Source organism: Salvelinus namaycush, chromosome 7 (genome assembly GCF_016432855.1).
Source record: "Salvelinus namaycush isolate Seneca chromosome 7, SaNama_1.0, whole genome shotgun sequence".
Classification (NCBI taxonomy): domain Eukaryota; kingdom Metazoa; phylum Chordata; class Actinopteri; order Salmoniformes; family Salmonidae; genus Salvelinus; species Salvelinus namaycush.
Genome location: NC_052313.1, coordinates 21,874,452 through 21,886,673, shown reverse-complemented (window position 1 = coordinate 21,886,673; position 12,222 = coordinate 21,874,452). Strand labels below are relative to the sequence as shown.

The 12,222-nt window shown below is 40.6% G+C and overlaps 1 protein-coding gene across 1 annotated transcript in view; it reads left to right on the top strand.

Annotated features, from left to right (window-relative positions):
- Positions 1 to 5,563, top strand: part of myo3a (myosin IIIA) — a 64,040-nt gene extending 58,477 nt beyond the window's left edge. Inside the window, exons 37-38 of the mRNA XM_038997242.1 lie at positions 4,728 to 5,102; positions 5,446 to 5,563. Coding sequence (XP_038853170.1) covers positions 4,728 to 5,102; positions 5,446 to 5,563 — 493 coding nt within the window. The remainder of the gene's footprint in view (positions 1 to 4,727; positions 5,103 to 5,445) is intronic.
- The last annotated feature ends 6,659 nt before the right edge of the window (positions 5,564 to 12,222 follow it).

The window sequence follows — 12,222 nt, the reverse complement described above, 5'->3', positions numbered from 1 at the left end:
TTTTAACGAGCCACTTGTAGCTACTGGCAGGCCTTTAAGAGGTTAGGTCTGAAACTTGGCACTCTGCTTGTGAGTAATGAATATGGGGACAGTGCCAACTGTAAGGCCAGGGTGTGGGTCCAAACTTAACGGCCTGTAGCCTTACACATTTACAATGGACTTAATTGGCCTTATCCTTCATCCTCCTTATACAACGGTTTTACTTAATGAAATCTAACTATATGACAAGTGCCATGTGGACAAAGTCCAATATAATGCACTCATAGTAACATCAGTATTTTTACTGTGTGTTTGTTGAGTATTTTATGAAAGATGCAGTGATCAATTATTTAGGATCTACAATAAACCTAATATGTTGCAATACATGATAGACAGACCATTTGAGCCTCCTTTGTTTCGTTTTTTGTTTGATGTGAATCTGTGTGTGTCCCAGTGTGTCTGTGTGTGTCCCAGTGTGTCTGTGTGTGTGGGCCACGAGGTGAGTGTAGCTCCCAGAAAGGTGATGATAGAGGTTCCCCTAGGCTGGCAGACAGACAGATAGGTCTGGATGAACAAGGAAGGGGTATGGTACTTTATCAAATTAATCTGGACACACACACACACACACACACACATACACACACACACACACACACACACACACACACACACACACACACACACACACACACACACACACACACACACACACACACACACACACACACACACACACACACACACACATACACTGGGATGTGAGACGACGAGACTGTACACATCAAGGGTAATAATTTGTTAGCAGATAAATAAAGCCAGCTATGGACAGGAGCAGTTTACATGCATCATTAAGAATGAGAAGGTCAGGAGGAAAGATAGCATCTCCAACTGTCGCTGACAGCTGAGAGAGGGGGGGGAGAGGGGGGGGAGAGGGAGAGGGACAGGGGTGGGGAGAGGGAGTGAAATAGGAGGGGAGAGAGGGATAGAGAGAGGTGGATTGTGTCAGTGAGGAAAAGCAGTGGTGAAACAGCACAGTGAAAAAATGAAGGAAGACAGATAGATACAGTGCCTTCAGAAAGTATTCATACCCCTTGACTTATTCCACATTTTGTTGTGTTACAGCCTGAATTCAAAATTGAATAAATAAAAATGTTTCTCATCCATCTACACACAATACCCCATAATGACAAAGTGAAAATATGTTTTTAATGTGTTTAGCTAATGTGTTAAAAATGTAATACAGAAATATCTGATTTACATAAGTATTCACACCCTGAGTCAATACTTTGTAGAAGCCCATTTGCCATTGATTACAGCTGTGTCTTTCTGGGTAAGTCTCTAAGAACTTTCCACACCTGGATCGTGCAACATTTACCCATTATTATTTTCAAAATTCATCCAAGCTCCATCAAATTGGTTGTTGATCATTGTTAGTCAACCATTTTCAGGTCTTGCCATAGATTTTCAAGTACAGTGCATTCGGAAATTATTTAGACCCCTTGACTTTTTCCACATTTTGTTACATTACAGCCTTATTCTAAAATGTATTAAATAAATAAAAATCCTCGTCTATCTACACACAATATCCCATAATGACAAAGCAAAAACAGTTTTTTAGAAATGTTTGCAAATGTATAATAAAAAATCATTTAAAAAACGTATTTACATAAGTGTTCAGACCCTTTGCTATGAGACTCAGGTGCATCGTGTTTCCATTGATCATCCTTTCGATATTTCTACAACTTGATTGGAGTCCACCTGTGGTAAATTCAATTGATTGAACATGATTTGGAAAGTCACACATCTGTCTATAATAAGGTCCCACAGTTGACAGTGCAGGTCAGAGAAAAAACCAAGACATGAGGTCGAAGGAATTGTCCATAGAGCTCCGAGACAAGATTGTGTCGAGGCACAGATGTGGGGAAGGGTGCCAAAAACATTCTGTAGCATTGAAGGTCCCCAAGAACACAGTGGTCTCCACCATTATTAAATGGAAGAAGTTTGGAACCACCAACACTCTTCCTAGAGCTGGCCGCCAGGCCAAACTGAGCAATCGGGGGAGAAGGGCCTTGGTCAGGGAGGTGACCAAGAACCCGATGGTCACTCTGAAAGAGCTCCAGAGTTCCTCTGTGGAGATGGGAGAACCTTCCAGAAGGACAACCATCTCTGCAACACTCCACCAATCAGACCTTTATGGAAGAGTGGCCAGACGGAAGCCACTCCTCAGTAAAAGGCACATGACAGCCCACTTGGAGTTTGCCAAAAGGCACCTAAAGGACTCTGACCATGAGAAACAAGATTCTCTGGTCTGATGAAACCAAGATTTAATCCATTTTAGAATAAGGCTGTAATATAACAAAATGTGGGAAAAGTTGAGGGTTCTGAATACTTTCCGAATGAGTCAAAACTGTAACACGGCCACACGGCCACTCAGGAACGTTCACTGTCTTCTTGGTAAGCAACTCTAGTTTAGATTTGGCCTTGTGTTTTAGATTATTGTCCTGCTGAAAGGTTTCTTGGTAAGCAACTCTAGTGTAGATTTGGTCTTGTGTTTTAGATTATTGTCCTGCTGAAAGGTGAATTCATCATTCTATCTGTTGGAAAGCAGACTGAACCAGGTTTTGCCTGTTCAGTATTACTTTATGGAATATTTTTATTCTGTACAGGCTTCCTTCTTTTCACTCTGTCAATTAGATTCGTATTGTGGAGTAACTGCAATGTTGTTGATCCATCCGTAGTTCTCCTATCACAGCCATTCAACTCAGTAACTGTTTTAAAGTAACCAGTAACCAGCGGTTTCCTTCCTCTGTGGGGTACAGAGATGAGGTAGTCATTCAAAAATCATGTTAAACACTATTAATGCACACAGAGTCCATGCAACTTATTATGTGACTTGTTAAGCAATTTTTTTCTCCTGAACTTATTTAGGCTTGCCATAACAAAGGGATTGAATACTTATGGACTCAAGACGTTTCAACCTTTTTTTTAGTTGGTAAGAAAATTGAAAAACATAATTCCATTTTGACATAGTGTGCAGGCCAGTGACAAAAAAAGATTACAATTGAATCCACTTTTAATTGAGGCTGTAACACAACAAAATTTGGAAAAAATCAAGGGGTGTGAATACTAGAAAAGCAGAGAAAAAATAAGAGAGGTTCACAGAGAAGGGGAAGGAACCAATGAACAGAAGAATGTCTGAGAGAGAGAGAGAGAGAAAGAGACACCAAGCCTGGTGTAGAACGATTGGGCTGGTAATGATGGAGGGATATGGAAAGAGTGAGAGAGATAAGCCCTATACCACTGCAAAGTAAACCCCATTCAGGTTCAATAAACCCCATTTGGCTCCTGAGACGCAGGTCCTATTCAATTAATACTGGTAATCAGGTCTCCAGAGAATGACACAAATGATTCCCCTTGCGCTGTGAGAATAAGCATTCGGATTCAACAATAAAACTTGTTTACTGTGTTAATGAAAATGCAAACCCAACTAAAACTCAACTTTCAGTGCTGGAGGAACACCTTTTTAGTTTCAACCCGGAAACCCATTCTGCGGTTTTGATTGAATAGCACCCATTGTGTGGCCGGTCTAACTGAACGATATAATAGTGGCAGAATCCTGTTAGTTAGAGAGTCCGTAGGCATTGAGGCTTGCTCGTCTGCCTGCCTCTGCCTGTGACATAGATTACTGTTTCTATTACATAAGTCAACCAATAAGCCGGAAAGAAGAGGGGGGATATGAAAACCCACAGAGGGGAAATTTCCATTTGAGTCTGTCAATAGAAGAGGAGGGGAGGCAGTGATTAATCAGGAACTAGGAAGGCCCTTCCGCCTCGGCTGTAGAACTAAAGGTCCTGGGTTCACATTATGCACAGCTCCAGCTAGCTCATCACAAGGCTGGTGTAATGAGGAAGTGGAGTAATGGAGTTCATATTGATGCTCATCCTGCTATGAAATAAAAGGCTACTGTAGCCAACGGGTGAATAGCGTGGCTCGCTGGAGAAACTTCCTCAATACCAATCAATGGCCGAGCAAATGTATTGTTCATATTTCCTCGCCATGATACAATACAGCAATACAACAGCTTCTAACCCCAAGCCATGAGACTGCTGAACAATTCATAAAACTCTCCACCGGACAATTTACTATGACTCCCCCCCCCCCTACCCCCCCTTGTACACTGCTGCTACTCACTGTTTATTTGTTTTTGTTACCTATGCATAGTCACTTCATCCCCACCTACATGTACAGATTACCTCAACTAGCCTGTACACTGACTCGGTACCGGTGCCCCCTGTATATCAATCAATCAATCAAATGTATTTATAAAGCCCTTCTTACATCAGCTGATGTCACAAAGTGCTGTACAGAAGCCCAGCCTAAATCCCCAAACAGCAAGCAATGCAGGTGTAGAAGCATGTTATTGTTATTGTTTTTCTTATTGTGTTACTTTTTAATATTACTTTTTATTTTAGCCTACTTGGTAAATCATTTCTTCTTCTTAAACTGCACTGTTGGTTAAGGGCTTGTAAGTAAGCATTTCACAGTAAAGTCTATACTTGCTGTATTTGGTGCATGTGGCAAATAAAGTTTGATTTGATTTGAATTGATCGGTTTGCCATATTCAGAAAGCCAAATTATCATTCCAAACTGAAGTTTGGAAAAATGTATGGCATATGAAATGTCGACTTTGACTTATTGTCATATAGTAAGTGACTGACCATAACTGCATTCTCCTGTCTGTGCTCCAGTCCTGGGAAGCTGCTGGACGTAGATGACCAGTACTACCAGGGCCTCCCCACCAGTAAGTCCACCGGCGCCATAGCCGGAGACCGACGCACCTCTCTCACCAGACGAGCATCTCTCGAGAGGAGGCAGTCTATCGAACAGAGGCGCTCTATAGAGAGGAGACAGTCTTCTGCGAGGAGACAGTCTTCTGACAGGAGGCAGTCTACAGCTGCAGAAAGAAGTCCACAGACAAGAAGAGAGTCTGCAGCCGCTGACAGGAGGCAGTCTACCGACCAAAGACAGACTGCAGGTGCAGACAGAAGTCCACAGACCAAAAGACAAACTCCAGACAGGAGACAATCTAGAGAGAGGGCAGTCTCCGAGCCAGCAGATAAAAGGTGTGTAATCCATTCACTACAGACAAATGCATATACTCACATATCTATTGTGAATACGTGTGAATACACAGACACAAGACACTGATACATACTGTATGTCCATAGCATGAAAGTATGTAATGAAGCAGAGAGACTGTAGAGAGAAAACAAACAAATCCTAAATATTCCACCATGAGCCTTGATCGTTTCTCAATCTATTAATTACCATCTATCATTCCATCTTCATCCCTCTACTCATCTCTCACTGTACTGCATCTCTCTTTCCCTCTTTCACTGTTTGGTCCTCTGTTCATTTCCTGCTTGGCCCTGTCTCACTTTATCTCCTGTGCTGCTGTGTTGACAGGCACTCCGTTCCCAGACTGCCCTCTGCAGAGGGCCAGGACGACAACCCTTATGACTACAGAAAACTCCTGCGAAAGACCTCCCAGAGAAGAAGGCTCATCAAACAGTACAGAGACTGAGCAGTGCCCTTCTCAATGGCATACTCCATTTAAAGCAAATTGGCATAACACCTCTCTGTATGTGACACTGCCAGAAGCATGCCATAACATCTGTCATAATGCGACATGATAGTTCATTAATGTTGACTTTTGTTAACATCTGACAAAAACCCTATTTGAATGTCTAATGAGTTGCGTTCTTCACCTGATAGTGTTGTCTCAGCTGTTATAAACTAACATTGGTTTTCATAAAATGTCATGACAGCTGGTATGTTTTGCTTATGGCATTGTTATGAAGGTATTGCGTCAAGCCACTTCCCTGACGCAGATGGCGTCACGAACAGGTTAACTTTGTCAGTCTGTAAATACTTTTGTCAGCCGACTCAGGCTCTTCTAAGAAGCAGATTTGTTGTATCTACTTTAAACAATGCTGGTAAGCTTCATTCGCTTCTTAGTGTGAGCTGATAATGTGTTCTTTATCCTTCAAAATGTATATGAAAGGAATTGAATGTCAAAAGAGATAGAAAATAGAAATGGAGTGGTATATGGTGCAAGCCATGAAGGCTCTAGCTCTAGGATCTTTTTCAGTGTATTGTGATCGATTTAAAATAGGGTTATTACTATTTATGTCAATTAATATAAAGTTGGAACCAAAATGTGGTCCTATGTAATTTATGGTGATGCGCGGTGGGTGATCAAACAAGGGTTCGTGGTCATCATTGGCTGTAGGCAGTTTACTTTCCTGAAATTCACTGCATTGGCACTACCACGTTTTTTAGTGTATGGTTTGTGATGTACAGTATGTGGATATGAATGCTTCTTTGCTGCTTGAATTGTCAATATTATCAACTCAAACATCATTTTATTACTGTTGTGAAGTGTAAATATACAAAAGCAATACAGGTACATGCAAAAGGTCAACGCTAATTTGAATACATAAATTGACTACTAGACCATAGTGTATGTCGTAACATCAGACCAAATGTAATGTCATATTGGTTTTTAACGCAATAACGGCACGATTTAAGGTTGCAGTGATCTGTCTTTCAATTGCAATGTGTGTTATTACAGTTGATTACCAACCACGGTTAGTACTTTATCTTGTTTAACTTTAATTAAGTGGCTGTCTATATATTTGGGTCTTTTAAAATACATAATTTATAATTTATCAAATAGTGTGTGCATATGTCATTGCTCTCCTTGGTGTGACATACAGAAACCTCTGAAGAGCAGATAGGTTGCTGTACTTCCTGATAAACTATCAGTCACTTTCTGCATTTCCTGTCCATATTTTTTTGTCTTTAAGAATAACTGTCCGTCCGTCTGCCAAGCCCCATCCTTCGGCTTACCTTGCATATGGCTCTAACCGTTTATTAATTAAGAGAGCCCTTGGGGATGTTGACAGCTTGCCCTGACATGGACATTTTGGGGGAAAGTAGTGAAAAGTAGTGCACCTTACCTGAGATCTGGTGTTTGGAGGGGGTTTGAATGTAAACCCAATGTAAGTGTTCTGATACACAGAACGGGTTTTAAAACAGACTAGAAGTACTCTGAAACACCCAAAGTGGTTCTTTAATCTGAATATTGGTGTCTTTAAGAGGGTGTTGTAAAAACAGTTTTGGGGGTTTTAGTGCAGCATTAAAAAAAATGCAATCAAAATAGTTAAGAAATGCAAATGATTTATAGCCTAAATATTGATTGATGAGGACCTGTGGAGAATATTTTTTGTGGAATCTACCTTTTTTCTATGCTTTATTTAGACTGGAAACAGGAGGAGACAGAGAAGGAGTTCTGGGGCAGTAAGATGGTACGTTTCATTTGAATTTTATTCAAATTTTACAAACTCAGCCACAAAAAGATTCTAGGGTGAATTTTTTATTTTTTATTTTTTTACAAACATACAGTATACTTACTAAAAATGATTGCAAGTTATTTCAATGATTTGTTCATTTAATTTTACCTAACAATTTAAGAATAAATCCAACTTAACATGTGGCTTAAAATTTAAGATATTTTATGAGGATAACCAAAGCCTGAGAAATTTGAGACATTGAACTAATTGGTTTTAATCCTATCGTGCCACATGGCTCTGTTTTTAGAGGATTATGGGTCATTCAAAAATGTTTAGACTTTATTCTTATTTTACACAATGATGTATGAATGTTTGAAGAAAGAAAAGTATATTTACAGTATAGTTTAGTATTTAGCAGCTTGATGCACCATAAGGTGTAATAGATCAGGATGAACGGACATCAAAACCGTCATTTTTGATGTTCAATGATGAGAAAACCCAGTCCCACATTTCTAACTTTTGATGGAAGAGGAAAGAAACCACAGTGTGATGCATGTTGCAAAACCTGTAGTTACTGTTGCCAAAATGGGTTAAACAGGCAAATGAACAGACACATAAATGAATGTTAAACAATAAAATACTCTGCACTAGACAGGATTTGAAATACCATAATAGTGTTTTGAAGCTATAGAGGGAGGAAACGGCACCAAAAGAGAAGTTATCTAATTCTGCACTAAACAGAATTTGAAACACCAAAATAGTTTTTTCAACCTTTTTTGGTAGGGCTCCCAGTCCTTGGCAAGGTGTTGTGCAACACTTTATTAAGTGGTGTTACAACACACCATGCAGTGGTGATTTTAGCATGTAAATATTGGTGGGGGAAACTCAACAAAAGAAATTGGGGATGCATGACAGGGAAGCCACTACAGAACACACCATGATACCAAACAATACATTAATTGCACTATAACGGTGACAAACTGTGCCCACAAATTGTTAGGGCCTATTGTACATAAAGCTGTCCCAACAGCAGAGTTTTCTTTTCAGAACCATGGATTGAATCCTTACCACCGCTACACCTGGCTATCAGAGAAGACTTGTCTGGCACCGAAACAGTTCATTCAGCCTCATTTACTGCCTTTAAAATAAAAATAGCTGATATGGCTGACGTGCTTAAACAAATGTGGTTTCTACTGGCAATTGAGATGTACATACTATGGCATAAGGGAGCGATGAGCGGAAAAGAGGCAATCCGTAATTTCGATTAAGACATTAATGAGCAAGCTAAGACGGACGTAGACAATATAACTATTTGTTCAGCACGTTTGAAATGTACAGAGACAAAATTCAGAACATGGGCCGTTCTTACAGTATTCTCCCTGTACACCAAGTCATAACCGTAGGATAAATAAAGGGGGGCATATAAGCAGACAATGAAAGCTCTTACAATATTCAATGATTACATTTCTCTAAAACAGGCTATAGGCTACATGTGCACCACCAAGTCAGAACAGTAGGCTAAATTATGAGGGGGGAAGGGACCCAATTATTAAGATGAGACACATGGGCTATTAACAGCTTACTACATAACATACACTTAGTATTACTTTCTTAGCTACAGTATACATATCTCCCTGGCAGATTACTTAATTTATGCAGCAGCATACAAGACATTTTTGGACTCATCTTGTTGTGCTGTGCTCACTTGAACAGGAAGGTGGCGCGGTGGTCCTTCTTGTGGGCAAATTTTGTCGTCAATTTTTTTAATCAAAGTCTTGCATTCTCTGGATTTATAGTGCTTTTAAGGCAACTGAGAACTGTGAAAAATACAAGGTCGAATCATGATGTCAGTGGTCTTCAGGTCGGAGCTCTAGAGAGTGGCATGTGTTCCCGACTTGGAATTCTGAGTTGGATGACCGTTCAAAAAGTATTTTCCCAGTTTGAGCTTGTTTTTTCGAAGTTTCCAGTTGTCTTGAACTCACTGAAATCTGATATTTCCCAGTTAAGAGTTTCCAGTTGTTTTGAACGCAGCAGAAGTCATGCTGAATTGACAGCATGGCCAATGTATTCAACCTTTTCTGGCCCATGATGTTACATGTGAATGTTTATCCTTTTAAGTTTGTAAAAGAGTCCCTTAAACCCAGACTTGAACTACACACCGTCTCCACCGAATAGCAGGCTAGTGATTGTATTGCAACGCTTGCAGTTAGCCACTGATCCCTTCCAAGCCACTCATTGTTGAATTTGCGATTTTCAACTTGTTGTGTAATGTTTATGTCCAATGGCCGATGAGCACGATACATTTTATCTATAATTTCTCATCATATGACAAGGACCGAAAAGGATTTGCCAGTAGATTGTCGACTTGATTCATGATGATGACTGCTTGTGTAGCTGGCTAGCTAAGATTTTGAAAATATGATGTTGACATGATCAGTCCAATCAAAGCTTCGGTACATATAACGTGAACCGATGTAATTTTATCTGTGGCCAATGACCTTGAGCCTTCTTGGATGGGAACTTCTACTGTAAATCTATGGCAGCACCTACGGGGCCTGAACTTTCTAGCTCTCCCTGTAGATTTTGCAGAGACGTAGTGTCCCCATGAGTGACAGAACACTGAACTAATCATGGCGCAGACAGAGAGCATTACCAACCCCTATGTTCTGTATGTTCCGCTGGCTGCCCCACCACCACAGAAAGCACTGAGCTAGGCTGTAACACCTGCATTTTGGAGCTGCCTTACTCAAGAAAACAAAAAAGAGACCATGTTTGTATGCGGCTTTATTAGTTAAATTCTTCTTCTTCTTTTTTTTACATTGTTTGCAAAATTATATGTTATGCGTATTAATGCCAAAATAACATGCAAAACAGGCAATATTTTTGTTTTTAGCTAAACAGGTGGGGCTCAAAACAGGTGGGGCTCCTGAATGGGGTCGCCACTGACACCATGTATTGCTTCAAAACTTCTCAGGATGATGTGTTTCAATACTCCAGAAATGTTAAGGTTTTATCTCCTTCGTGTTGGTGGCAGCTCAGTTGCCACTCGCTTTGGTGTTACAAAGCACTTAATTTTAACAGTGTAGATTGTATTGCCTAATTTAGATTGAGAATGGCTTTCAACATTACTGTTGTGTTCAGGTATGCCTACATTCACTGTGAATTGTTTTGACTTTACACACTCTACTTCCCATGCTCAGGTTGAATAATGTGGGAATAATTTGAACGCTGTTTAATAATAAATTGTCCAAATATATTACCACTTATGTAACTGCAAACCACGAAGCTGCAGTGTTATTCGTCTTTCCTATGTATTTCCCTTACGTTGACTTAGCAATTTTTTTTTGAGTGAATCCGTAACCTTTAGTGTGACATTTAAAGCAGAAAAGCCCACAGGGTTTGTTACTGATTCACTTGGGATGTGTTCTCAGTGGTCACACTAGCAGCACAACTGATTGATGATAGCGTCCAACAGAATGTAGTCTGCCCAAAAACAAAACACATCCCTATTTCCCCAGACGACCTCATAGCTATGTTTCTTCTATTTGTAGGCCTGTGCATAGCGCAGGTAGTAGGGATGCTGAAAAATCAGAATTACAAAAAAAGATTTATACAAAAAAAAAAGATATATATTATTATTATTGTTTATTTTTTACAAAAGTAGTAAACTGGGGCTTTACTAGTCCTGTATTAGCAGACCGATATAGCCATCTGGGATCTGGATGCATGGCTCTTGGACAGCACTGACAGTCATGGCTTGAAGGGCTACATCTTTTGTCAAGTTAAAACGTCAGATTTGACTTTTCATAGCAAGTTAGGAGAACTTATGCAGCAGAATTAACGTAGCAGGTTAGGGGAATTAGGTTAAGTTTAGGAAAAGGGTTAGGGTTAGCTGAAATTCAAAACATGTCAACTTTTGACATTCATTTGACAAAAGCTGGAGCCCTTCTAGCCATGACCGACGGAGAGCCAGGCACAATAAATGGACCGCGGATTTGAACGCCACTCTCGGTTTGAACTCTAGCGGAGCGAGAGGGACCCACGCGTTCCCACTCCACACCGCTTTACGTTTCCTTGACCGGAGCCCCCCTCCGGTCAAGGAATGATAGGATGCGACAAGGCATAAAAAAGTTTTGGATCAATGAATTACCAGGACAGCCAAGCTGGAGTAAAACAGTTTAAATGAGACTGTTTCTGGTGTTGAGTTCCACGTACCCAGCAGGAGGGGGACAAAGATGTGTGGTCACGACTCATGACGCAACCCAGTTCGTCATGAACTGAATCACATTGGAATTTATTTAGTTTCGTGAAACCAGGTTAGCACTACGGTGGGACACGTTTGTTTTATTAAGTTGCTTATAGCATTAATATAGCAAACCCTGCGCTCTACTTTTCACCGCTGGATTATACTCTGCATAGTAGTGCTTATTCCTGAAAGTGGCCTTAGTGAAATCGCCTTTTTATCGCCTTTTTTCACAATACGGATATATTCATACTCTTACACTCTGCCATACTACATTGCCTTGCCTATTTAACCCAGTGGTGAGAGGTTGCGCTTTACACTGAATCGCGAGGGGCTCTGGGTAACTGTTACCGAATTCTCTGAGAAGACAATGCCTGGCATTCCATCTGTATACCTGTGGTCGCCTGCGTACAGAGAAGAGTCTCGGTGAAGAGAGCGCTACGTTTTGAGCACTTTTGCAGTTTCGTTTGTGTCTCTGTTGAATGCACAGTTTGATTTTGTGCAGCTGGAAAAGAGTCGACAGACAGCTTCAGCACCGCGTCTCTGAACAGCTCCCGTTTCCCTTCGGCACATTTTCCCGGGGTTGAATGGGCGCTATTTGTCCCTGTCTTTCATATAGCTCTTAACTGCTGGCGACTGTTTGCA